At 38.6% G+C, this 27,352-nt stretch overlaps 4 protein-coding genes across 6 annotated transcripts in view; 3 read left to right on the top strand and 1 right to left on the bottom strand.

Moving 5' to 3' along the window:
- LOC134825481 ((Lyso)-N-acylphosphatidylethanolamine lipase-like) overlaps positions 1-27,352 on the top strand; it is a 112,031-nt gene that overhangs the window by 71,175 nt on the left and 13,504 nt on the right. Inside the window, exons 2-6 of the mRNA XM_063837696.1 lie at positions 10,119-10,192; positions 18,984-19,106; positions 19,329-19,526; positions 26,694-26,745; positions 26,849-26,969. Coding sequence (XP_063693766.1) covers positions 10,141-10,192; positions 18,984-19,106; positions 19,329-19,526; positions 26,694-26,745; positions 26,849-26,969 — 546 coding nt within the window. The 5' untranslated portion in view covers positions 10,119-10,140. The remainder of the gene's footprint in view (positions 1-10,118; positions 10,193-18,983; positions 19,107-19,328; positions 19,527-26,693; positions 26,746-26,848; positions 26,970-27,352) is intronic.
- On the top strand, positions 6,790-9,868 carry LOC134825482 (charged multivesicular body protein 1a-like). Its single transcript, XM_063837697.1, has 5 exons — positions 6,790-7,578; positions 7,757-7,878; positions 7,989-8,057; positions 8,221-8,334; positions 8,492-9,868. Exons 1-5 carry the CDS (start codon positions 7,440-7,442, stop codon positions 8,663-8,665), a joined length of 618 nt encoding a protein of 205 aa, XP_063693767.1. The 5' UTR covers positions 6,790-7,439; the 3' UTR covers positions 8,666-9,868.
- LOC134825120 (uncharacterized) lies at positions 10,258-18,295 on the bottom strand. Of its 2 annotated transcripts, XM_063837259.1 has the most exons (11): positions 17,735-18,295; positions 17,304-17,450; positions 16,683-17,120; positions 16,142-16,333; positions 15,840-15,960; positions 15,432-15,646; positions 15,106-15,195; positions 14,297-14,785; positions 13,977-14,123; positions 12,595-13,032; positions 10,258-12,302 (listed from the first exon to the last, which is right to left on the bottom strand). In XM_063837259.1, exons 1-11 carry the CDS (start codon positions 18,168-18,170, stop codon positions 10,372-10,374), a joined length of 4,644 nt encoding a protein of 1,547 aa, XP_063693329.1. In that variant the 5' UTR covers positions 18,171-18,295; the 3' UTR covers positions 10,258-10,371. The 2 variants fall into 2 exon arrangements, with proteins under 2 accessions (XP_063693329.1, XP_063693330.1); XM_063837260.1 differs by lacking the exons at positions 13,977-14,123; positions 14,297-14,785 and having other exon boundaries at positions 10,259-12,302.
- Positions 22,277-27,352, top strand: part of LOC134825483 (ras-related protein Rab-18-like) — a 58,035-nt gene continuing 52,959 nt past the window's right edge. For both annotated transcript variants that reach the window (XR_010161548.1, XM_063837699.1), the window contains exon 1: positions 22,277-22,282. The gene's annotated coding sequence lies outside the window, so the exon portion shown is untranslated. The remainder of the gene's footprint in view (positions 22,283-27,352) is intronic.

Raw genomic sequence — 27,352 nt, 5'->3', positions numbered from 1 at the left:
AAAGCACATCACTCCATTTGTATCCTTTAACACACTATGATTTATTAAAACATTGTTACAGGCATTATTACTCAAATTTCTATTAAAATGAAACTGTAACCTTGCAGTGCAGAGTATGAATCAACCCCGAAATGTTGCTATTTAACAATTAACATAGCAATTAGAAAGATAGATTATTGTGTTTATCCTTAGAATTCTATTAGTTGTATAATGTAAAACCGGTATAGTGGTGGAATTGTTCTCTGAATTTTGTAAAATTGATCCAGAAGATCAGAAAGGGATGCACTTATGCATCAAAATGTTATGTATCCCAAATTTCTTGTTCCCAAGGTATTACATTTTTCACTCAGTGAGTGTTTCTGATCAAAGTATGAGTGTTGGGTGTTTGTCATGTAATGTAGGGCTGATCAGTGCAGTGGTCAGTTATTTTGATTGATAATCAACTGTGACATAATGGGACTGTTGAAAAGCACTGCGCTATTTCTATTCCGTTTGGCTCTGCTAGTTGCGCTTGACCACGCGCTACATGTACGTCATATCATTGATCATGTTTTTATTTGTTTAGATACAAGCTTGTCACGTTTGGCCATCATAATTGAAGTGAAGTAAATAATTCAGTATCTTAATTAGGTGGCTGCATTTTGTTTTGAGTTTAGTAGGTCCTAGTATTTATCCCTATGCAGTCACTCAGATAAGTTTTATACCTTCAACAAAAACACATATTCTGCCCACAATAAGGGGCCATAATTGTTTCAATTATGCAAATGTATAGGATTATTATTATCATTACCTTGATGCAGTTATCTGTGCACATATGAATAGTCCAAATATACATTTTTTAAAAAATTGTGCATAAAAATCGGCCACTTTGTTGATTTTATTTGGATTCGATCTAAGTACCACTGATCTGATATTATTTTCATTGTCGGGCTGAAATAAAACTTGTGAAAATTCCAAGAATGCACTGAGCACATTTATGCGCATTGCTAAGCATCTGGCTAATTTAATACTGCAACTGGCTAATGTATAATTGAGATAATTAACATGACCTTTATTCAGATGACGGTAAGATGATTTCGATGATGTCAAAACCGTTGGAGAGATGGATGCCTCATCTACCCCTGGTTGGCTCACAATACATATGATTATTCTGTTTGATATTTTTTCCTCCTCTCCAATCATTGTTGGTCTTCAGCTGTATGAGGTAATTTATTTCAAACAACTAAGCCTGATGCAAATGATGTTAAATATTATTAAGATCTGTCTTTCTTGTATGATCACATAATTCCGTGTTCTTGATGGAAGGCCACATGCACTGTTTTCAAACTTTAAAACAACGACCAAGCACTGTGTTGTTTTTGTTCTAATCATGATCAGTTTATAGTTATCTTCTGATCTATTTAATTTGAGGCAAGCCACGCTTATAATACTTATTGTATCTTTACTAATAAGCTTGATCATATTCTCAGTAAATGAAGGTTTTTAAATGAGCATGTGCTTCGTTACTTTTAGGATAAACTTACTTGTCGCTAGCTGCTGTAATGGCTACATTGTTATTTGTTGTGCTAATGATACCAAAATCGTAGAATAGAGAGAGAGAGAGAGAGAAAGAAAGATTGTGCTGACTGAAATAGTGGTGACTGGAGAACTCAGAAATACAAATCTGTGCAACATCTTAAAATTCCTAGTTTGATAGCCCTTACAACTCCCTCTGACACACACCGTTTAGTAAGTACTGTAATACTATTTTAAATACGTCCTTAGATAAAGAAATATTGGTCATATTTTACCGGGGGAGGAGGGGGGACCCCGGGATCAGGTACTGAGTACTGTTAACTGTACGTGACGTTGGGGTGGTGTGTCATATATTCTTCCAAAACACAGTTAGTACTTTTGTACTAAGTGGTAGATCTGCTGCTCATTTCCCAGAAAAACAGTTTGTACTGTATGCTACTAAATAGTGAGTCTTAGGTCTAATTTGCCCAAAAACAGTTAGTAAATTAAGATATAATTTATTAAACAGAGTGCGATTGATCTTTTGTATAATTTTAAAAAGTGGCCTTTGGCTTTGTTGACTTTTCCGTTTGAGAAGGTGCAGTGTTTAATTTATTTTAAAATGTATTTCAACTACTGGTTCTTAAATGATGTGTGATATGTATAGTACACATTACATACATGCCATGTGTGTAATTGTAATCTGTAAACATGTGGGCGTGTGTTAGTGTATGTTTTTAATTAAGCATAGATATCTCAACTGTTAGTTTCATTGTTTACATTCAATATCGGATCCTTTTAAAACTAAAAAGTCATATTTAATGAGCTGTTTAAAGCAATTTCTGGGTGGGTATTTTATTTTATAAACCAAGACATAGTACAGTGATTTCTCAACAGTTAGTACCACAAAAGCCGGTAAAAGGGGGTGGGTGTCTTAATTATTATCCTAAAAACAGTTAATACATGATCCCTTACCCCCCCCCCCCCCCCCCCCCCCCCGATTTTACTGCTGCTAGGTAAAAATACTTTCATAGGTTCAATAGGTAGGTACTGCAATTGTATGGCATGAATATCTATAAAATTGTTTACACGTTTAGCGACAGTGAAAAGAAATCATAACAGCCACTTATTCTTGGAGATGGCAAAAAGATTAAATAAGCTAAAAGAAGCTTGTATTAATCCTCTTGATGTGGTATCTCCTCTATTTCAGAAGTCTTGGCCCAGATTTCTCTGGTCTACTAGACGTGGAGCACAGGTGTAAGTCTACTTCAAATGTTTGTTGAGAGTGTCGGTTGAGTGTTAGCAAATAACTCTTTCCAACGTAGATTGATGGCCATTGCAGAAATATTCTCCTGTACCGTAGCGAGTAGATCATCTTTTGCTTTCTTGGACCAAGACTGAGTGCTGTGTTGTGAGTGTGAGTAGAAATGGTGACCTTTCCTCTTCGGGGGCGGGGGAGGAGTGGTAGTGAAATGTTGATGGGGAAGCGGGAGAAGTAGAGAGGGAGTTGTGGAGTATTTTGTGGAGCGGTTTGAGGAACAAACTAAATAACCTTCGAATAGATTTCGTAATTCCTGCTAGCATTGTACAAAATTTCAGGGATTAAATCCTGAAAAGTAGCGAATAGTATTGCCGATCAGGCCAGGACCATGTAAACATTGTGTAACATTCCTTCTCCGAGAACAAATGTAAGTTGAAGCAAAATTACTATTGCCAATTATTTGCCAATGCTGATGAAAAAATGTTATTAAGATTTAGAAAGTTCTGAGATTATTATCTATCATACAATTTTGACACAACTCACGACTTGCTGAGGTTATGTTTCAAATTCGTTTCACATTATTAATCTTTGACAGGGAGTTAATTCTGCCACAAAAGAAAAGAATGAACTGATGAACTCGTTCACACTACCCCTCGCTCTTCAACTGTTGGAGAAAACTTCCTTCTATCGCTGCTCGCAATACAGCAGAACTTGGTTTAATTCTGTGCGCTAAAATTTTGCAAACGAGGCCTAAAATACTGTTATGTAGGATAGACTGTTATGTAGGATAGACGGAATCGTTTCAGTAACTTTCTTGATCATCTTTAGAAACTCTTTCAACAACATTGATAAAGTCCAGTTTGCCTGCTGAAATTTCAGAATCTTGCTCTACTTTACGGAAGGCGCGAATGTAAAATCTATGAATTGTAAAAAAAGCAATCAATGTCAGTTAAGAGTTAAAATTTGAATATGCATGATATGGTCGGTCGAATATAATATAATGAATTGATCCAAAGCCAGCAGGCTTTTCGCACTGGCCAGTATTGCTTTTTGAAGGGAAACGCTACAATGCTCATGAAGGAGCAAATCCTGGTTCGCGTAACCAATATCAAACGCATCATGGAATCCATTTTCTGAGATAGGATTCACATTTAATCATCAAAACTCTTCTTACTGATTGTTCAACAGAATGAGAGTAAGTAGTGGTAGTTTTGAATTATTTTCAGACTTTCAATATCGATGGGGTTTGAGAATAATTGGGCCTTGGGAACATATTTCCAATCCGGAGACCGGAGTTATGGCAAATTACGTGTTAGTAATAATGTCAATGATTATATCTGTGTTCGTGTATTAATCTAACTACTGACTTTATTTGTTTATCTCAATAAGATATTGTATTTAACTTATATTTATAAATAATATAGATAAAGCAAAAGCATTCGACCAGATGTGGGTTTGAGTCTGGCCAGGTGTTGAAATCTTCGAAATCTTTGAAATCGTAGAATTTAACCCCTGGTCAGACTCGAACCCACACTGAGTTTACTTATTGCTTGTGTCAACATATAGAATTAGTCTTTTGCTGTCATGACCGAGCCATTGTGGTAACTGGTCATTTTGATACTGTGTGTTATTATATTGTGCTACAATGCACTATTCGATCAAACTGATAACATTTTCAATTGTTATATTGTTAAGATTGGCGTTCAAAATTGCACGCGAATGTATTACAATAACACAGAAACATCGTCTTTGATCATCTCTATCTCTAAACCATTCTGTCGTGCCATTCTGGAAATTTGCACACATAAAGTTAAGATGATGTCCAATATATTCTGAGTTTTCTGGGAGGGCTAATAATGAGGTTCTCTTGCAGTGGTCTGTCGAAAACTGATTACTTTACGCACATTTTATAGTCAACTTTATTACGTGTCAGTACTCAGTAATAAAGTGAATGATGGAGTATTATATTTGTGGTAGTGTTTTAATATAACTAATAACCTAATTTGTTTATCTCAATGATATCTTATATTTATAAACTTAATGGATAAAGCAAAAACATTAAGCTGGGTGTGGGTTCGAAGCTCACCGGGATTTGAAATCGAAGATTTCAACCCCCGGTGAGACTCGAACCCACACCCAGCTTACTATTCACATTGAAAGCATCCAAACAGTCCACTGATCTCATGATCGAGCTATTGTGGTAATTAATCTTTCTAATACTATGTGTTATTATATTCTGTTACAATGCACTATTCTATCAAATCTCTAATATTTTCAATGCTTACAATTGGCGTTCAATGCTTACATCTTACAATTGGCGTTAAAAATTGCACGCGAATGTATTAAAATAACACAGAAACATCGTGTTTGATCATCTCTATCTCGAAACCATCTTGTCGAGCCATTCTGAAAATTTGCACACATAAAGTTGAGATGTTTTCCAATATATTCTCAGTTTTCTGGGTAGGATAAAAATGAAGTTCTCTTGCAGTGGTCTGTCGAAAACTGATTACTTTACGCACATTTGATAGTCAACTTCATCAAAAAGTTAACTGATAAAATTTATACTGGGATGCAGAACAAAGGATTCTCTTTAAAACTGAAACATGAACTAATGATATGCCAAGTAAAGATAGAGCTGGAAGCTAATGGGAATCATGATGAAATATTTGCCTGGCAACACTCAGCGCGCGAAAAATCTCTAGTGCAATGCGCTTCCAGTGGTCCCATCGTGCATGATCATCAAACTTGTGCTACAGCTACAAATGTTCACGCAGAACCTGTACTGAGAACCGCGTAGTACTAAGTATTTCATGCTTAAGCGGTACCGACGTTCGCAGAGCTAGTATAGAGCTAGGCGCGCGCGCGGGTCAATCATGAGCGAGTACAAGCGTGCGGTTTGGAAACATCTCCATTGTTGGCATGACATTGTCATGTTCACAGCTTGTACTTCATGAACGACCTCGACCAGAATTTCCCCGGGCCGGCTCAACAATTAATAAGCTTTTGAAATTTAGTTGTAGGTTTACAACCTACCAGGACGCGCGCCAAGTTAGACTCGTCGACGGTCCAATATATGGAACAGATATTTTACGAGTATCACCCGTTAAAAATTTAGGCTTCGACAATAATACTATTAAATGTGACATATAGTTGTAGACTGTCATTTAACTAACCATGTGCTTTTGCGCCGCTGCGGGCGCGCTTATTTCATGCAAGTGAGAGTAAATATAAAACCCTTTTAAACCGTAGCTAGCTCTGCAATAACTTAACTGACGATGTCAATCTTTTTATTCGCAGCTCGGTGAGTCTGTGGTCGCAAAAAAAGCTGCGGTCGTAAGAAGCATTATTGGATGCGCGGCGCGGCCCAGTACATTGCGCTACAAGACTGTCTCATGACTTTTCAATTTGTTCTTTAGCTGGCCCTGAACGACCATTCGAAACTCAAGTCTAACCTTTTTATTTAAATATAACCCTAACCCTGACCCAATCCTTAACAAAATTGTATATGCTATAACCGCGCCGTAACCTTAACGATAAATTAGATCATTGGACTAAATTCCTTGTACGGTCATATGACTTGATCGAGACAGGTTTGCGCCAAAATTTCGCCAGGAGAGCATTTTAACTCTGTGTCATGGGGGTTATTCGGAATCAGTGTCCGAAAATACATGGATTCAAGTTGATTTCAACTGTCGGGGGCCCTTTGAGAACAATTTTGAAGATCGACTGTAAAGTGATTTAGCACGCTCGCTTATTGTTTACATATTAATGTACACCTATTTGTTACCTGGCACGCTAATCCTAATGCATGGTGCTCTTCTCGAACTTCTCGAACTTCTCGAACTTCTCGAACTTCTCGAACGTGAGAGTAGCGAGTAATAGATTAGCAAGCTAGTTAAACCTAATTGCAATATCGAAAAATATAAATGATGACAAATTAAGTCATCAGCGAGCCCTGCAAATCCAAAAAACATTTCGGTAACATTAAAATGCGAGGTCGGGAGGTCCCCAGGCTCAGGTAAGAAAATTCTATGCCAAATGTTGGTATAAGATTGGTCTTATTTATCCTGTGAGCACTGGTGAGATAAAGATGTCAACAATTTTTCTCACAGCAAATCCACGTGTAGAGGAGGATATACTGCTAACGTTTCACACTGCAGCCAAAGCAACAGCAAGTGTGAATGACAAATGTATAGAATCCGACTAAATAGGCAATTAATTTCCTTCTGATTGTAAACAGAAAGATTGGCAGCTTATCTCGAAAATGTGATTATTACACCTTCACCAAGCATAATTTTCTCGGTTGTACTAAATTATCATATAATAGTCGACATCATGATAGTATGAGTGAACGTTTTTCAAATAGTTCCATAGAATAGCTTTCTATCTATTGTCCCTGAATCAGTGCAGTGATTATACAGTGACTTATCCAATTAATTATGATGAGATTTATGTTTAAATACGACTTCTTAAACTCCATAGACTATGACATGACTATGACAAGGTTATGACATGTCCTTGACGTTGTTGTGACATGATTAAGTTGTGACATGTTTATTTCATAGTAATGTTGTTGGGACTTTACTCCTTCACTGAAAAAGAAAACTGTCCCTGGTAGCTGATTTGTACCTCCTTAATATTATAACATCTTTCAGTGATAGCAATAAGGTAAGATATCACCATGCCGTCAATGGAGGATTCCTTGTTTCAACTTAAGTTCTGTGCAAAACAACTAGAACGGGAGTCTAAAAGAAGCGAAAAAGAGCACAATCAGAACAAAGCAAAGATCAAAAAAGCTCTTCAGCAAGGCAATGTTGATGGTAAATAATCACAGCTGCAACAATGTCACATTTAATCACAATCTTGTCTGTAATAGCTGTAATCTATTACTATTACTGAGTCGGTGAATACGATCTAATTTTTAAATTTCTTGCTGTACATGTACTACATAATACATAATTTGTTAAATACCATCCGTAATGTTACTTACATTTGCAGGTGCCAGGATATATAGTGAAAATGCTATCAGAAAGAGGAGTGAGTCGTTAAACTATCTAAGAATGTCTGCGAGAGTAGATGGTGTTGCATCCAGAATTAAAACAGCCATGGCAATGAAGCAGGTATACTTTCATTTGTGGTACACATTACACAGATATACATGTTATGCTTTACACAATAACCAATAATTAGGTAAAGATTTTGAATTATCATTATTATCTCTTATTTGCAGATGTCTAAAGATATGGGACATGTTGTCAAAGGGTTAGACAAAGCCATGGCCTCAATGGACCTTCAAAAGGTATGCTGGAACTGTACACTACTCTAAACAAGTTGTTCTCACAACAAAAGAAGACTTTAAACGATTAAAATTTACGATTTATGCTGAAGGTAACCCTTCAATGAATTTTTTCAAGGTTTATTCTCCGTAGATTCAAGGGAAATCACTTAAAATCTATTAACAGGTACAAGAAATAATGGATAAGTTTGAAAGTCAAACAGAGAACTTAGATGTTGCAGCTAATGCCATGGATCAGAGCATGGGCAATGCCACAACACTCTCTACTCCTGCAGATCAGGTGGGTTTTAGTCTCACTGAATTTATATTTTCAAATCAACTCTCTGTACGCATCCGTACCCTGAGTGGAATATTTGAGAACTAGTTTATTGCTTGTATTATGGTAGTTCAACATGATTATTTATTAAATTTCAGTACAATATAACCAAATTCTACAGGTTGATTCCCTCATACAACAAGTTGCTGATGAGCATGGTCTAGAAATGACAAGCATGCTGTCTGACGCAGCAACAGCACCAACTGACTCAATTGGTGTGGCTTCTAGCTCTACTAGTGTCAGCAACCAGCAAGAAGATGCACTGACTCGCCGATTGGCACAGCTCAGAAACTGAGATGGCACTTGATTGATGACAGACTAAGATTTTAGTTTTATGTACAGATTATTGGTTTTCGGATACGAAGTTGTAGATCCTTATAGATTAATTGATTGATCGATTTTAGTAGGTATACGGTATAATTATCAATTATCGTTCTCATGATAGTATGGTACTGAGTGGAAGATCTGTTTCTCAGACAATTATCTTTAGAGCCTTTTTTATTGTCCTAAAAGATCTATTGCCAAAGTGAATTTGTAAATTTGTTTACAGTCTTAAAAGCAATGCTCGTTGATAGTTTTTAGCAGAATAAGACAATAATATCTTCTTGAAACATCTTCTAGATTTTTTTCTCTTAGTGCAAGAGATATATTATTGTTTATTCCAATTACTCAATAAATAAATTTTCAGAAAATCTATTCATTCGATTTGGAATTATGAAGTTGGTCTTAGACTGTAAAAGTGTCATATCTTTCAATGGTATTCTAAACTTTATTGGAAATGTTTTTTAATAATATTAAACCTTGTGAATCAATGATGTTACTAAGGTTATGGTCATCAGATGACATTTAACAATTTGTGGGGAAGGGTTTTTTTACACGGCATGCAAGGAATTATTTCTAAGAGTATTTAATTTGTTCATCCTTCTATAATTTAAGGATTTGTTGAACCTTTGAGGTAAGTTATGTAAGTTTTGTAAACAATTTTGTTTTATTTACATAAAATGTTGAACGAAGACTTAAATAATGCGTTGATCAAATAAGTCAATAAGATATTCATTGCAATAAGTGTATCATTCGATCGAAACAAAGTAAACTAAATATTCAGCCCAACAGCCAACTAAAAGTTTCGTGTATGATATTATACATTATACAATAATCAGGATAGTGACTTGATCTTACTAGTTAATTAATAAATTAGTTGACCCTTTTTTAATATAAGAAACACAATGACATTCTTTCCTAATTTCAGATGGCAAAAGAACAAAGGGATTTCGATTGTAAGAGGCCATAATATGTTGTAATCAATCTAAAATTATTGAACAGTTAAGAACGGTAAATATTCTTCGCATTTATGTTATATCCTTTCGAAGATCATCATTCCCAGATTTTGGCTAGAAATTTATAGACCACACCCCAAATCAAATTACGTTTTTGTTATCTTTCAACGAGATATTACATAATTTAATATTATACTTAGACATTTCATAACTTACAGTTTTTTGTTGCATTTTTATGTTTTTGCCATGTCATGATCATGACAGTTATTAGGTTCATATATGAGTCATAATATTCATTACATTTATTTAAATTTGATGATACATGTTTTATGACAGAGTGTTGTGGAGGTGAAACATTGTTAAATAATGCAGCAATAAATTTCATATAATTTGTACTGTCGTTTGACAAACCTCGTTGTGATATTGTATCGAAATACTTAAGCTAACATTTTGAAATTTTTCATTTTATAGGAAAGGTAGACTGCAATATTACATGACTGCACATGACCACCAAATTGAACGAGATGACGATTCACAAAGTTCAGGTAAAATCTACATTAACTCATTTAACTTGATTGATTACTTGATTACAATTAAAATGCATCAATTTCCATGAAAATCTCAATTTAAACATGAAATTTAGTTACACTGATCAATAACTAAATTTTCAAATTCTATTTTAACCATCAAAGTGATGTTTTGTTTTCCCCTTGGCCTTACATACTTACATCCCAAAATAATAATTGAATCTGTCTACAAGACAAGCTTTAAAACCACAAAATGCATCCTGAAAAGCGACATAAGCTTTCTTGCCAAAACCCTCGGTCTCAAATTCACATGGAATCGGAACATAAGTTGTCCACCCTTTAAAGTATTTCCTTCCTTTACTGGTACATGAACTGAGTAGGCATTCCTCAAAATTCTTACAGGCCACTCCCTGACAGGTTTCTGTTTTTAAGCACAAGGCTTTGGCATCCTCAAGATTTAGCCTATTCATGATTCTTCCTGCAAGACCCATGTTTAGTTTCGTATTCGGTATTTCCCTCCAACCACAGTACCTTCCGTTGTTCAATGCTTCAGGTGACTTCTCTTTTTGTGTCCTCTCACTTTCCGCTCTTTCTTTTTCAGCTTTCTCTCTAGCCTTTCTTTCCCTATCTGCTTGTTCTCTTTCTTTCCTTTCCTTGTCAGCTTGCTCTCTTTCTTTTTCAGCTTTCTCTCTTGCCTTTCTTTCCCTATCTGCTTGTTCTCTTTCTTTCCTTTCCTTATCAGCTTGCTCTCTTTCTTTTCTTTGTCTTTCCGACTCTTCCTTTGCTTTTCTTTCTTTTTCAGCCTTTACTTTAGCTTTTTTATCCTCAATTTCCTTTGCTACCCTCTCTATTTCAGCTTTTCTTTCCCTTTCACGTTTTTCGCCAGCTTTTTCCTTTTCTATTAACTTTCTTTCAGCTTTTCTATCCTCAAGTTCCTTTGCTACCCTCTCTATTTCAGCTTTTCTCTCTCTTTCACGTTTTTCGTTAGCTTTTTCCTTTTCTATAAACTTTCTTTCAGCTTTTCTGTCCTCAATTTCCTTTGCTACCCTCTCTATTTCAGCTTTTCTTTCTCCTTCACGTTTTTCGTCAGCTTTTTCCTTTTCTATAAACTTTCTTTCAGCTTTTCTATCCTCAATTTCCTTTGCTACCCTCTCTATTTCAGCTTTTCTTTCTCCTTCACGTTTTTCGTCAGCTTTTTCCCTTTCTATAAACTTTCTTTTAGCTTTTCTGTCCTCAATTTCCTTTGCTACCCTCTCTATTTCAGCTTTTCTTTCTCCTTCACGTTTTTCGTCAGCTTTTTCCTTTTCTATAAACTTTCTTTCAGCTTTTCTGTCTTCAATTTCCTTTGCTACCCTCTCTATTTCAGCTTTTCTTTCTCCTTCACGTTTTTCGTCAGATTTTTCCTTTTCTATAAACTTTCTTTCAGCTTTTCTGTCCTCAATTTCCTTTGCTACCCTTTCTATTTCAGCTTTTCTTTCTTCTTCACGTTTTTCGTCAGATTTTTCCTTTTCTATAAACTTTCTTGCAGCTTTTCTGTCCTCAATTTCCTTTGCTACCCTCTCTATTTCAGCTTTTCTTTCTCCTTCACGTTTTTCGTCAGCTTCTTCCTTTTCTTTAAACTTTCTTTCAGCTTTTCTGTCCTCAATTTCCTTTGCTACCCTCTCTATTTCAGCTTTTCTTTCTCCTTCACGTTTTTCGTCAGCTTTTTCCTTTTCTATAAACTTTCTTTTAGCTTTTCTGTCCTCAATTTCCTTTGCTACCCTCTCTATTTCAGCTTTTCTTTCTCCTTCACGTTTTTCGTCAGCTTTTTCCTTTTCTATAAACTTTCTTTCAGCTTTTTTATTCTCAATTTCCTTTGCTACCCTCTCTATTTCAGCTTTTTGTTCTCTTTCACGTTTTTCGTCAGCTTTTTCCTTTTCTATTAACTTTCTTTCAGCTTTTCTATCCTCAATTTCCTTTGCTACCCTCTCTATTTCAGCTTTTCTTTCTCGTTCACGCTTTCCTTTCTTTTTCTTTTCTTTTTCATCTTTTTCCTGTCCTTTTCCACTGCCATCCTTCTTCGGAAACCATGTGATAGCTCCGATTGAACTATCTTGTGGGTCTCTTCCTTGTCGCAGAGTGTATTTACCTGAAATATTGGACAAATTTACAACCATATCTTTAATTAACCTATTCGATGTAAATACCGTGACTTAATGTAAACAGTTGATTTACGATCCAGATCGGTGTGCCATGTACAACATTTGTTATCTAGGCGACTAAACTAGAAAAGTATTGTTCATTATAAAGTAAGTCATGTGCAAGACAACTTAGTCGAGTGCAATAAAAGTAGGACGTGTTGTTTTATAAAAAAACCTCAGAAAGTGCCCAATTAGCTAATTAACTAATTAGTTCAATAAGCTAAAACTCATCAAACATACCTTGTGGCAATTCTCTACGGCAGTAAACTGTGGAATCCTTATTTTCAGTCCAGATAACCTTCTTATCCATGGACATGCCAATCCACGCTCTCTCATCAGAAAGATAACACCCAGTTATAAACGGCTGGTTCTCCGCTGCTGGTTTCCAACTGTCGTCTTCAGTGAAACCATCAGCAGTCCAGCCGTCTTCCTCTTTGTTTGAGCACTTCCAAGAGTTATCAGACACCAGTAAAACCTGCCCTGTTTCGTCCGTGACTTCAGCTGTAATGCCACATGATCCGCCACCGTTGTGACATTGAATGCCGATGGTGTTGGTTGAAGCTGGGATTTTCAGAGTTGCGAGTTGGCCCCAGTTGTTGGGTCCGGGAACGTCTTTCTTTTCACCGTCTATGTAGATGGTGGAGGTGTCGTCACACATCACCTTTAACACGTACTCTCCTGAAATGAGAGGTGATATAGAGTTAAAGTGACATGGGGACTGCAGGTCTTTGTTTTAAATTTATATAGTTATATTTGGTCAGCTATAATTATTATATACTACTGCAACTCAGTCTATTATGGAATAACAGAAAAGAATCTTCATAAGCTACAAAAGATACAGAACAATGCTGCTAGATTTATCTTTGGTCTTTACGGAAAAAAGATACGTGAACCTATCATGCCTTACCTCAAAAAGCTCCACTTTCTGCCTGTTCGGTTCAGAATTAAGTTCAAAATATCACTTCTGGTCTTCAAGTGTCTTAATAACATAGCCCCTCAGTACTTACAAGGACACGTCAATCTAAGGGAAGTACGAAGACAAAGTTCCAGACTAGATGATGACTTTTATTTGTTGAAAGTTCCTCCTGCTCCTCATTTCAGACGAACAGATGCTGCATTTATGTTTTGTGGACCAAAAATTTGGAATGAATTACCCTACTCAGTGAGATCATTATCATCTGTAGAATGTTTTAAAAATGCCCTAAAGACGTTTTATTTCCAACTAGCTTTTGATAATATTTCTAATATTTGTCCATAATGTCTGAACTGATATGAAAATTGAAAGTGCATAATTTTGGTAACTTCATACAAATATTTGTTCATAAAATCTGAACTGTTTAAAAAGTCCATAATCTTGCTATTTCAACACTAAGTCTCGCTTGAATGACTTTAATGTACATCTTTGTTGGGTATATTTTAATGTCGAAGCGTGTAATAAATGTTAGAATTTATTTATTATATTTATATAAGGGTGTGTTAGTAATTTAATTTGATTGTATTGAAATGTAACAAGTACCTCCCCTGATAAAAATATACCCAATATATCCTTTGAAAATGCATTCTTTGGGTTCGTAATGCAACATTTATAAACTCGTCTCTTCAAATTGTAGAATTGTATTCACCTGCTTTGACATTCTCGTAGGTAATACCGCCGCACTTGCTAGGCGGATCAGTATGTTTGTAAGCTTCCCTACATTCGTCAAATGTTTCGTAGGCATAGTTAGAAGTACAGTACCCCTCCAGGTATTTCCCTTCGTACTTAACCCACCCTGGGTTTGAAAATATTACAAATATTCACTTGAGTTGCGCAGATGAGTTGGTCATAAATAAAACGAAGTTTTTGTATTTTTGAGTATGGAGGGAATATTTTCATGATATCTTCAGGATTGTGAATAGATATGATTGTGATGTAATTATGGTTAATGATGTAAATTAAAATTACCATCTGCATTTCCTGTGAATTTAACTTCCGTACTTTCTTTTCCATCTGGCAATTGTGGCAATTCTCTACGGCAGTAAACTGTGGAATCCTTATTTTCAGTCCAGATAACCTTCTTATCCATGGACATGCCCTTCCACGCTCTCTCATTAGAAAGATAACACCCAGTTATAAACGGCCGGTTCTCCGCTGCTGGTTTCCAACTGTCGTCCTCAGTGAAACCATCAGCAGTCCAGCCGTCTTCCTCTTTGTTTGAGCACTTCCAAGAGTTATCAGACACCAGTAAAACCTGCCCTGTTTCGTCCGTGACTTCAGCTGTAATGCCACATGATCCGCCGCCGTTGTGACATTGGATGCCGATGGTGTTGGTTGAAGCTGGGATTTTCAGAGTTGCGAGTTGGCCCCAGTTGTTGGGTCCGGGAACGTCTTTCTTTTCACCGTCTATGTAGATGGTGGAGGTGTCGTCACACATCACCTTTAACACGTATTCTCCTGAAATGAGAATATAGAGCTAAGCTGGTTCTGGTTTTGAAATAATATTTTACAACAGTGGTCCTTTGAAGAAGACAGAATTCCTGTATACAATTGACCCGTAAATTTCCAGTCCTTCTTTATTTTCCTTAAAGCTGATTGTATCAGGTTGTGGAGAGTTTTGAAGAAAATTTTTTGACAAAATAACAACTTTTAAATAAAAAGATAAAAGTCGATTAAAATCACGCATTTCGTAATTTAGTATTCTCTGCTGTTGGGTCATCCTTTGAGTTGTGGAGCTAAGTCTGGTTTCTATACTTAAAGTTAAAATTTCTACTCACCACTTTTTGATTCACTGTCGCGGCCGTATACCTCAACCTCTGCAAGCTGAAGTTTTTGACCAGAAACTCCTTTTATCTGAACCACTTGCCCTATATTGAGGCTGCTGTTAGTTTTTACGATCATCTATCGCTGGAAATGCAGTTTTGAAATTCTCCCTTGGAACTCGAATACCAACGTGTTGTTTTTTGCACAATAATCATAGAGTCGATCATGATGATATTTGATCGAAATTTGGAGTCATAACATACCATCTTTATCAACAGGGAATGTGTATTTTTGCACCCCTGAGATCTGTGGTATAGTCCCAATAAGTGTTATAACATACCATCTTTATCAACAGGGAATGTGTATTTTTGCACCCCTGAGACCTGTGGTATAGTCCCAATAAGTGTTCCATCCACGGATAGTTGGGCATTTCTCAGTCTCTCCTGGCTTTTATCCATCCGGTTGTAGACATCAATGTAGGAAATGTAATATACTTTGCTAAGTGTTACTCTCCACCAGCCATTTTTTGAGCGCGTGCTGGAGAGCGACTTGCCACTGGCAATGAGAAGTTAAAAATAACAAATGGAATATTTGAACGGCCATTTTACGGGCAATATGATAAAATTAAACCGTTTGTTTTTATTTTAGTTCTGCAGAGATTGCTCAACAGACAAACACGAGTATTTGAAGAACGATTAAATAAAACAATTAATTATGGAAACATCATTAAGTATAATTAGTGACAAACCTCCAATTGCCATCCCGGTTACCATCTACTGCTTTTAAGGCAGTTCTAGTTGATACGGTGTCTTTTTGCTCGGCTTGCTGGTTCAGAGCTAAATTTGTGTACTCCTGCGAGATATCTATCTCTGAAAAAGTAAGTTACGTTTGTGACTTAAAAGTAAGTTAAGGAAAGTCAAAGTAAGTTAAAATAAGTTAAAAGAAGTTAAAATAAGTAAAAAGGTAAAAGTAAGTTTGCTCAGTTTGTTGATAAAAAAGAAACTTAAACTTGTATTCGTAAATTCCTTCCTTCGTATATTCCTCCCTTACCTGTATCTGCTGTAAATTTAGCTTCCGCACTTTTTTCCTTGGCTTTTCTTTCTTTTTCTCGTGCTACCTTCTTTTTCTCAGCCTTTTGCGTCTTGGAATCTTCTTTCCAACTACCATTTCTCATAGGGTACCACGTGACAGCCCCGTTTGGACTATCTTGTGGGTCTCTTCCTTGTCGTAGAGTGTATTTACCTGAAATATTGAACAAATTTACGCATCGTTACTTATTATACTTAGCCTATTCGATGTAAATACCATGACTTTATCGATAAGTAAAACACCATGCCAAACACAGTTATAAGCTTCTGCATCTGTTACGATCCAGATCGGCGTGCCATACAACATTTGTTAACTAGGCGACTAAACAAGAAGTGTATTGTTCATTATAAAGTAAGTCATGTGCAGAGAACTTGGTCGACTAGTCGAGTGCAATGAAAGTAGTACGTGTTTTATAAAATTATGTAAAAGCTCAGAAAGTGCCCAATTAGCTTATTAGCTAATTAACTAATTAGTTCAATTAGCTAAAACTCATCAAACATACCTTGTGGCAATTCTCTACGGCAGTAAACTGTGGAATCCTTATTTTCAGTCCAGATAACCTTCTTATCCATGGACATGCCCTTCCACGCTCTCTCATCAGAAAGATAACACCCAGTTATAAACGGCCGGTTCTCCGCTGCTGGTTTCCAACTGTCGTCCTCAGTGAAACCATCAGCAGTCCAGCCGTCTTCCTCTTTGTTTGAGCACTTCCAAGAGTTATCAGACACCAGTAAAACCTGCCCTGTTTCGTCCGTGACTTCAGCTGTAATGCCACACGATCCGCCGCCGTTGTGACATTGGATGCCGATGGTGTTGGTTGAAGCTGGGATTTTCAGAGTTGCTAGTTGGCCCCAGTTGTTGGGTCCGGGAACGTCTTTCTTTTGACCGTCTATGTAGATGGTTGAGGTGTCGTCACACATTACCTTTAACACGTACTCTCCTGAAATGAGAATATAGAGTTAGGCTGACATAGAGACCATAGATTTATATTTAGTCAGCTATAATTATTGTAAGGGTGTGCTACTTTACATTTATATTGAAAGGTAACCTCCCTTAAAATATGTATTCTTTAGGGTTCGTTTAATGCAATACGTTTCTCTTCAAATTGTAGAATTGTATTCACCTGCTTTGACATTCTCGTAGGTAATACCGCCGCACTTGCCAGGTGGATTAGTATGTTTGTATGCTTCCTTACATTCGTCTAGAGTATCGTAAGCATAGTCTGAAGTACAATACCCTCCCAGATATCTTCCGTCGTACACATCCCATCCTGGGTTTGAAATATTTCAAATTTTACAAATGTTTCAAATATTTCAAATATTTGCAAATATTCACTTGAGTTTCACAGACGAGGATGTGGTGGTCATTATATAATACATGAAACGAAGTCTTTATAACTTAAGACTTTGAGGGAATATTTTCATAATATCTTCAAAATCGTGAACAGATATAATAGTAATGGTTAAATTTTTAACAATTTAGTTAACAATTTAACTAATTAATTAAATAATTAAATAATCAAATAAATGAATTAAAAGTTAACAAATTACCAACCTCCCTGGTTATCGTTCCTCCCAGCATCAGCATCCACTTTAATCTGCTCTTCCTCCGTACAAGGAGTCCAAGCAACCTCGTTTATAAAACTCTCCTCAAGTACTACAGGACCACTCCTCAAAGTGTACAACTTCAAATCTATATCCAGAGAAATACCCCCGCAGGTATCCATTGGTCTCCGATCAAATGCCTCCTTAGCTTCGTCCAGTGTTTTGAATTCGGCGTGGATATAACCGTTTCCTACACAGTACCCTGCTTCTTCACCAGTTCCCTCATTATTCAGGTGGATACGTTTCTCCTCGTGTCTGCACCAGTTTGTACCGAATTGTTCATGCTGTGCTCGTTTTTCCACTGCCAGGTGGTTCTGAATTTCAAGTCCGTCCTGTGTGGACACATTCAGACCCAGACCCAGGATAGTTAGTATAATGAATATCATTGGTTTACCTGTTCAAGGCATCAAAACATAACGCTCGATAATTTAAAACATCAAATAAAACGGCAAGGTTAATTGTGGTTTTATCTCTTTGTGGTCAGGAACACCATTTTACTATAGCTTACTGTTTGGCGTTTTAGTTAGCCATTTTATAATAGTTTACACGTTCTACCAAGCTTATAGTTTTGTCAATGATAATATAATGGTCGATGTTGTGAACATTTTGTAAACTGTTATTGTCCTAATATGGTCACGTGATCATGTGATGGGTCAGATGATGATAGAGTCTCTAGTTAGATAGTTATGACAATAAAGGGAAAATATATAATATTAACTTTGAACCCATCGTGGTCTTTTATAAGGCGAGAAAACTTTAAACTTTAAAAACTTGCGATACAATTTAACGAGCAATGTAGATAATTTAGACGCCTTCTAGACTGTTCTATTGTTTTCATTATAATTGTTCTGGGGTTTATAAATTAAGATGAATGGCTCCAGAGTGATTTCAACAATGAAGTTTTATATATTGAAATGGTCCTCTTTACACTTTTTATTAACAATGTTTCGTGACGGCCCTATTTTACAGGCTTTGCCGATGTTTGGTAAGATTTTTATAAAAAATAAACTTTTGTTATTTAATCAATTAGGAACTATCATCATGGGTGCATGTAAAAACCTAAATCTTTTAAGGATTACCAGATTCAATTTAATTAATACGAACTATCATAATAACCTGATAAATTTTAATTTTGTAATTAACTTAAATTTCTTTAATTATTAAAAGTAATTATGATAATTACCAGATCTACACTACAGGTTTAGGTTCATATCTACCTAGATGGCGCCCCACCAGTTCAACAGACCTGGGTCTAGCTGAGAAAAGAGTGTTAAAGTTCGTGCAAACCCCACTCAAACTATACAATACTCTCACTACTTTCGGTAATAACTTGAATATAATATGAAATTAATTTATTAATTAACTTACGCAACTAAATAATTTATAAATAGATCACGGCTTTTTCGACGTATGAAATCTTTTTGACTGCTTTTGATAAGAACCTACCTACGCACTCAATTACTTTAATTAACTAGATTGATTTCCAATGAGTTGAACATTCATTCCAATTTCCACAGCATTTCTGACATTCCAATATTTCCCAGGTAAGATCTGGACACTACAAACAAAGAATGAGGTACCCGAAAACAAAGTTCCTCTTGTAATGCTGCACGGTATGGGGGCTGGTATTGGAATCTGGGTTCTTAACTTGGATACTGTTGCTAAAAATAGAAAAGTTTATGCGTTAGACTTGCTGGGATTCGGGAGGAGCTCACGACCGAGTTTCCCTGACTCTGTTATTGGTTAGTGCTTGTTAGTACTCTGTTATTGGTTAGTGCTTCAATAAACCTCACATATTATTTGGCTTCTACGTGATTCAATTTTACTCAAAACTTGGCTGTTACTCAACAAAAAAACTTAGTAACTAGGTATGTATTATATAGTTGGATAAATGTTATAAAATTTAAAATTTTAAGGGTGTCATCTACAATTCACAAGTAACTTGCAAAATGTTGGGTCTTTGCCAAAAATAAAATGGCAATGTTATGTGCTTAACTTTGTCGGTTCTAACTCAATCAGTACGTCGTCGAAAGTTACTACATCTTCCATTTTATTGTTGATAGATACGTAATTGTACGTAAATGTACGTAAATGTATTTCATACTTGGTATGTGAGGCATTTTAACCTTCCCTGACGTTGCAGTTATACTTGTGTGTCTGTAATACTATGATATGATAATAAAGTGCAGTGTTAGTAATGCTGAGGGAATGTTCTAGAGGTTGTGTCTTATGTCTTTATGTTTGCTTCTAACAGTGTTAGTGTGTTGCTTCTCGAGTACAGTTGTTGTGGTGGTGGTGGTAGTGATGGGCTAGGCGTCTAAGGGTCCCTCAAGCAAGGTCTTCTTAGCAAACGCCAGGATTTCTATCGGGTTGGTGGTTAGTATGTCCAAGTTTAAGTCAGATTTTCCGAAGATTTCTTCTCTCGTCCTGATCGTTGCAGGGCACCGAATCCAGTGTGGTACCGTTTCTTCTTCTTCTCCGCAACGGGGACAAGTTGCACTCTTTGTAGAGTCGATCCTATTTTTGTAGTGGGACAGGTGAAGGCAATGGCCTGCTCTGAGTTGTGCTAGCAGCGCTCCGTCTTTCCTGCTCTCTATTTTACTGTCCGCTCTTTTTCTGTTGTATCCCTTGTAAGTCTGGGAGACCAGGTGGTGTTGGGGGTCGCTATCCTTGATGTGAGCCTTTGCTACTGCTCTGGCAACTCCGTATGAGATTGTAGACTGTCCTTGGCCCAGGTCCGGGAGTTGTGCTGCTTCCTTTGCTGCTTTGTCAGCGTATTCGTTCCCAGGAATGTTGGAGTGGCCGGGAATCCAGTGCAGGTACGTTGTCCCATGGAGTGATTCCAGAGTTTTCCTGATATCCTGTGTGTCTGGGTTCAGGCTAAGGTTTTTTTTTTACAAATGTCTCAGACCCATAGCTAGATCTGTGAATTTTAGGCAGACCCACTCGACAGCGGCCAAATTTTGCGCATTATGAGCCCCAAGCCCGATACCCACTTTGCCTCCCAATTATATTATCATTTCGTAACTTCATAATGAAGGTTCCGTTATTCATTTAAAGATTAAGTTTTTTCGATTCTGGGCACGTAGCCCGACACGACACGTAGACGGGGCGAAGCTCCTTTGGTTGGCTAGGGAGGGGGAAGGCGCAGCCCCCCAGAAAATTTTTGAGAAATTATGTGTTTTAGACGACATTTGGCATTAAAGAAATTTGTAGGACAGTAATAATCAGACATCACAATAATACAAAGTTGGAGGGCTAGGCAGGCGCAGCCCTGGCCTTCGGAAACTTTTTGAGAAATAGGGTGTTCCAGACGACATTTGTGGGACAGCAATAATCAGACATTACAATAATACAAGGTTGGTGGGCTGGGGGGGGGGCGCAGTAATAATCAGACATCACAATAATATAAAGTTGGGGGACTGGGGGGGGGGGGGGGGGGGCAGCCCCCAAAAAAATGTTTAGAAATTATTTGTTTTAGACGACATTAGGCATTAAAGAAATTTGTAGGACGGCGATAATACAAAGTTGGGGGTGCAGCCCCCGGAAAATTTTTGAGAAATAGGGTGTTTCAGACGACATTTGGCATTAGAAATTTGTACTTTCAGACATCACAATAATACAAAGTTGGGGGCTAGGGGGGAACTCAGTACTTGTCACATTGAATGGAATAAGTACATATTGTATAGTGGGATTTGGGAATAATTTACGAAATGCTAAAGTCGATTGCCTGTCGTGTCGTTTAATCAAACAGTCATAAACACAGCCCACTTACCAGGCGACCATGGGGACTAGGGGGTTTATTTTTTTGGGGTTCAATTTTTTCCGGGGGTCTTCCCCTTGGCTACGTGTCTGCATTCTAGTTGCCAGACCCACTCTATTAGAGTGCTGAAGCGATATGCTATGATGAGTGGAATATGAGTTAGGATCAGTTTGGTCCGTTTCATGGCAAAAACATTTATTGATTTTGTATTAACCCTTCGGGGCTTGCGTGACCCTTATCATAGAACTGGTTTTCAGGACTGGCAGTCTGACCTATTGCCTTGCCAGCATAGGTGTACTTATATAGTTTTGCATGGTTTAGTTGCATAGTAGTGTCCGAATTGCACTGATTCTAGCCCGAGTAGTGTTCGAAAGGGCGCCCTGTTTTGACATACCTCCTGAGCCGGTACTCATTTCCTCTCTGAGCTAGCTAGTGTATATCAGTTTCTTGTTGGTGTTTTGTCTGTGTTTGTTTGTCCGTAGTAGGAATTTACTGTAACTTTGGAGACTGGGCGCAGTAATGTCCCAGAGGGTTTGTAACATCATGGATGCTGACTAAGCTTACCTGATCCTCTCCAACTTGTATTAGTACACTACTTTATTCACACCAGTCATTTCACTACATTAAACTGATTGAGGTTATGCCCTTTGTACATGCTGAAGCGATATGCTATGATGAGTGGAATATGAGTTAGGATCAGTTTGGTCCGTTTCATGGCAAAAACATTTATTGAGAGTGCAGACTCAACATTTTGGTTGCCAGACCCACTATTCTAGAGTCCAGACCCAGAATTCTGGTTGCCATATCTCCTATATTCTAGTTCATAGACCCCCAATTCTGGTTGACAGAGTGAAGAATTACCATTCTGGTTGCCAGCCCCACTCTTATAGAGTGTAGACGTACCATTCCGATTGCCAGACCCACTATTCTTGAGTGAAGACCCACCTTTCGGGTTGCCGGACCCACTATTCTAGACTCTAGACTCCAGACGCACAATTCTGGTTGCCATATATCTGGTTGCCATATATCGTATATTCTGGTTGACACTTGACAGAGTGTAGACTTACCATTCTGATTGCCAGACCAACTCTTCTAGAGTGAAGATCCACTATTCTAGAATTCTTACCCACCATTCTTGTTGCCAGACCCACTCTTAGCTAGAGTGAAGACCCACTATTCAAGAATTCTGACCCACCATTCTTGTTTCCAGACCCACTACCCTAAGGTGCAGACCCACCATTCTGATTGCCAGATTCACTCATCTTGATTCCCTTAATTGCAGACCCACTATTCTGGTTTCCAGACCCACTCTTATAGATTGCAGACACACCAATCTAGTTGCCAGACCCACTCTTCTAAAGTGTAGACCCACCAGACCTGTTATTCTAGAGTGAAGACCCACCATTCGGGTTGTCCAAACCCACAATTCTGGTAGCCATATCTCCTATATTCTAGTTTATAGACCCCCAAATCTGGTTGACAGAGTGTAGACCCACCTTTCTGGTTTCCAGACTCACCCCTCTAGGGCGAAAATCCACCATTCTGGTTGCCAGACCCACTCTTCTAGAGTGTAGACGTACCATTCTGATTGCCAGACCCACTCTTCAAGGGTGCAGACCCACATTCATGTTGCAAGACCCACTTCTAGATTTCAGACCCACTATTCTAGCTGCCAGACTCACTTATAGATTGCAGACCCACCATTCCAGCTGACAGACCCACTCTTCTCAAGTGCAGATCCACCATTCTGGCTGCAAGACCCACTTTTAGATCGCAGACCTACTATTCTAGCCGCCAGACCAACTCTTCTCAAGTGTAGACCCACCACTCGGGTTGTCAGACTCACTCTTCAAGGGTGTACGTACACCCACCATTCTGGTTGCCAGACCAACTTCTAGATTGCAGACCCACCATTCCAGCTGCCAGACCCACTCTTCTCAAGTCCAGACCCACCACTCGGGTTGTCAGACCCACTCTTCAAGGGTGTACGTACACCCACCATTCTGGTTGCCAGACCAACTTCTAGATTACAGACCCACAATTCCAGCTGCCAGACCCACTCTTCTCAAGTGCAGACCCACCACTCGGGTTGTCAGACCCACTCTTTAAGGGTGCAGACTGCAGACCCACCGTTCTGGTTGCCAGACCCACTTATAGATTGCAGACCCAACATTCTAGCTGCCAGTCCCACTCTTCTCAAGTGCAGACCCACCACTCTGGTTGTCAGACCCACTCTTGAAGCCTGAAGGGTGCAGACCCACCATTCTGGTTGCCAGACCAACTTCTAGATTGCAGGCCCACCATTCCAGCTGCCAGATCCACACTTCTCAAGTGCACTCTGGTTGTCAGACCCACTCTTTAAGCCTGAAGGGTGCAGACCCACCATTCATGTTGCCAGACCCACGTCTAGATTGCAGACCCACCATTCTAACTGCCAGACCCACTTCTAGATTGCCGACCCACCATTCTAGCTGCCAGACCCACTCTTCTCAAGTGCAGACCCACCACACTGGTTGTCAGACCCACTCTTCAAGAATGCAAACCCACCATTCTGGTTGCAAGACCCACTTTTAGATCGCAGACCCACCATTCTAGCTGCCAGACCAACTCTTCTCAAGTGTAGACCCACCATTCCAGCTGCCAGACCCAATCTTCACAAGTCCAGACCCACCACTCGGGTTGTCAGACCCACTCTTCAAGGGTGTACGTAAATCCACCATTCTGGTTGCCAGACCAACTTCTAGATTGCAGACCCACCATTCCAGCTGCCAGACCCACTCTTCTCAAGTCCAGACCCACCACTCTGGTTGTCAGACCCACTCTTAAAGGGTGCAGACTCACCATTTAGCGGCCAGACCCACGCTTCTCAAGTGCAGACCCACCACTCTGGTTGCCGGACCCACTCTTCTAGAGTGAAGACTCATTATTCTCGAATGCAGATCCACAATTCTATTGCTAGACCAACTTCTAGATTGCAGACCCACCATTCTAGCCGCCAGACCCACTCTTCTCAAGTGCAGACCCACCATTCTGGTTGTCAGACCCACTCTTCTAGAGTGAAGACTCATTATTCTCGAATGCAGATCCACAATTCTGGTTGCTAGACCAACTTCTAGATTGCAGACCCACCATTCCAGCCGCAAGAACCACTCTTCTCAAGTGCAGACCCACCATTCTGGTTGTCAGACCCACTCTTCAAGGGTGTAGACCCACAATTCTGGTTAACAGACCCACTTCTAGATTGCATACCCACCATTCTAGCTGCCAGACCCACTATTCTCAAGTGCACACCCACCACTCTGGTTGTCAGACCACTCTTTAAGGGTACAGACCCATCATTCTGGTTGCCAGACCCACTTCTAGATTGCAGACCCACCATTCTGGTTGCCAGACCCACTTCTAGATTGCAGACCCACCATTCTAGCGGCCAGACCCACTCTTCTCAAGTGCAGACCCACCACTCTAGGCAACAGGGGTGAATAATATCAACAAATAAAGATTGTTTAATTTTTGCAAAAAATTTCTCGTCATGTGACAACCCTTCCCAACCCCCCTCAACCCCCTACCCCTCCCCCCTAAAAAACTCATCGGATTTTTGCTTCCCGCGAACATGATTTTTTCTGAAAATTTTTGTCAACCCAGATCTGTAAATCTTTCAAATATGTAAAAAAAAAACCTTAAGTTCAGGCTATCGATGCTAGTCAGTAATGCCTGGCTATCAGAGCATATGATGGTGTCATCATACTTCTGGTTCTCTGTCATCCATTTCAGGGCTTCCGTAAGTGCAGTTTTCTCCTCACCATAGGAGCAGGTGAACTTATTTCCCTTCTTTTTGATGGTCTCCAGTATAACGGGGTTAGCTGCTGACCCTGTGGTGATAACTGCTGCTGCTCCACCTTCCTTTGTTCCACCTTTACATGATCCGTCAGTATAGATGGTAGTACATATGTCGTACTTGTCAATCATTCTAATAGCACTTTGGGCGGTCAGTCTTTTGGCAGAGCTTTCGTTAGCTGAATCGCTTGTGTCCCAGAAAGTGTCTCTTGGTCGTGTGGAGAAAGGGTGTTGGTTGTTAGGCACAGCTGGATGGGATTTGGGTACTAGCATAGGAGTCTCTGGAAGTGCTGTGAACACTTTCCAGTTCCTTTTCCTCTGTTCTTCTGAATTCTCCCAGGGCTTTTGGAATGGAGATGGGAGGGCTTCTACGGGATTTCCGTGAGTTGGTAGTTGCCCTCTGGTGGAGTTAGTTTTCTCTCTCCAGGAACTACGGATCTTGCTTCTGTGGGTGGTAGGTGTTTTAGGGCGTAGTGCTGCGTGCCTTGGATGATCTGAAGGGAGTCGGTCTGCTTTTTCTGCAGCAATAGTGATGATTCGCTCACTATGTGTCTTGTAGCTTTCAACTTCAGCTTCGATTCTTAGCGCTTCTGTAGGTGTTGACGAGTATTGACCAGTGACTAGCCTCAGGGCTTTGTTCTGTGCTACTTCTAGCTTGTTGAGTTGAGTAGCAGATAGCCATGGTTGCCAAGCAGCTGCAGCATAATCAAGTACGCTCCTCTGGGTAGCAATGTACACCCTCCGCAGGTTTTCTTTTCTCCAGCCCCACTGTTTTCCTGCCAGGGACGCCAGTATCTTACAGCGTTCAGAGACTTTCTTGGTCACTTCAGTGACATGCAGTTGTTGTTCGTTTAGGTATTCGTGCAGTTGATTGACTTTACCCTCCCTTGTTATTTGTATTTAGGTTTAATGTTCATTGTTCAAGAGTTCATAATTTTCATAATGGAAATTTTGATTGAAAAACAACGGAGCAGTTTCCATTTAATTTAATGATGGTATATCATGAGCAGGGACACTTTCCGAACAACATAAAGTACAACCATTCTTATCTCTGTCATCCTCAATAATTATAAATTAGTGTTTGTGAAATTATTTTCACCTAACCACAGATAACCACATAATTCATAACCACATAACATTATCATTTATCATGACAGGTAGATTGTAGATTGTAGAATAAGGATTCGCATTATATTCATTAAATATCCACCCTCTGTAACATCCTCAATAAAATATATAACAATCTTATAGTGTTTAACTAATAATTGATTATTTAACTTATTTAATTTATATAATTAACAACTGTGTTCAGGTGTTGAGGACCAGTACCTCTCCAGTCTAGAACAATGGAGAAAAGACAACAGGTTAGACCGGTTCAATATCATTAAAAATATGTAGTATATTATTATATCTGGGTGAAATATGTCGTATATTTATATAAATATGTAATGATATTGACCTGGGCAGGTTAGACCGGTTCACTCTGATGGGACACAGTTTTGGAGGCTACCTAGCCACTCTGTACGCTAAGAAATACCCCCAACACATCGCACATCTGATACTAGCGGACCCCTGGGGCTATAGTAAGGTACATAATATATATTATAACGGTTTTAATATTACTACATGGCACGTTTTAGGGTTGAATTAACATTGTTATAGGAGAGATTTATATCATTGTTATATACCTTACTCGGGATTATTACGACGGGTTTATTGTAGGAACCTCCCGTGGGAGTAACTACTAACTAGTCACTAGGTCTACGCAATTTATAGGGCTCCATCCTATAAGAACCAGTATAGGATCTAACTACGCCTGGTATATAGTACTGACTACAAGTCTTAATAACTTGCGGTCTAACTACTAGTAGCTAGAGCGCTCTAATGATGACTAGCTTGAGGGTCTTCGGGATCGATAGTCTCCACCAGTATGGTGTTACTCTAATTCGCCAAGAACTTGTATCCTCCTGA

This window comes from Bolinopsis microptera, chromosome 13 (genome assembly GCF_026151205.1).
Source record: "Bolinopsis microptera isolate Bmic1 chromosome 13, MBARI_Bmic_1.0, whole genome shotgun sequence".
NCBI lineage: Eukaryota > Metazoa > Ctenophora > Tentaculata > Lobata > Bolinopsidae > Bolinopsis > Bolinopsis microptera.
This window is presented reverse-complemented; position numbering and strand designations above follow the sequence as displayed.

Coding starts and splice junctions, on each gene's coding strand:
- LOC134825120 (XM_063837259.1), bottom strand. CDS start 18,170: ATGATATTCATTATACTAACTATCCTGGGTCTGGGTCTGAATGTGTCC. Junction 17,451..17,734: donor GAGGAACGATAACCAGGGAG/GTTGGTAATTTG, acceptor TTTCAAACCCAG/GATGGGATGTGTACGACGGA. Junction 13,033..13,976: donor CTACGAGAATGTCAAAGCAG/GTGAATACAATT, acceptor CTCTCATTTCAG/GAGAGTACGTGTTAAAGGTG.
- LOC134825482 (XM_063837697.1), top strand. CDS start 7,440: ATGCCGTCAATGGAGGATTCCTTGTTTCAACTTAAGTTCTGTGCAAAA. Junction 8,058..8,220: donor CCTCAATGGACCTTCAAAAG/GTATGCTGGAAC, acceptor ATCTATTAACAG/GTACAAGAAATAATGGATAA. Junction 8,335..8,491: donor TCTCTACTCCTGCAGATCAG/GTGGGTTTTAGT, acceptor CAAATTCTACAG/GTTGATTCCCTCATACAACA.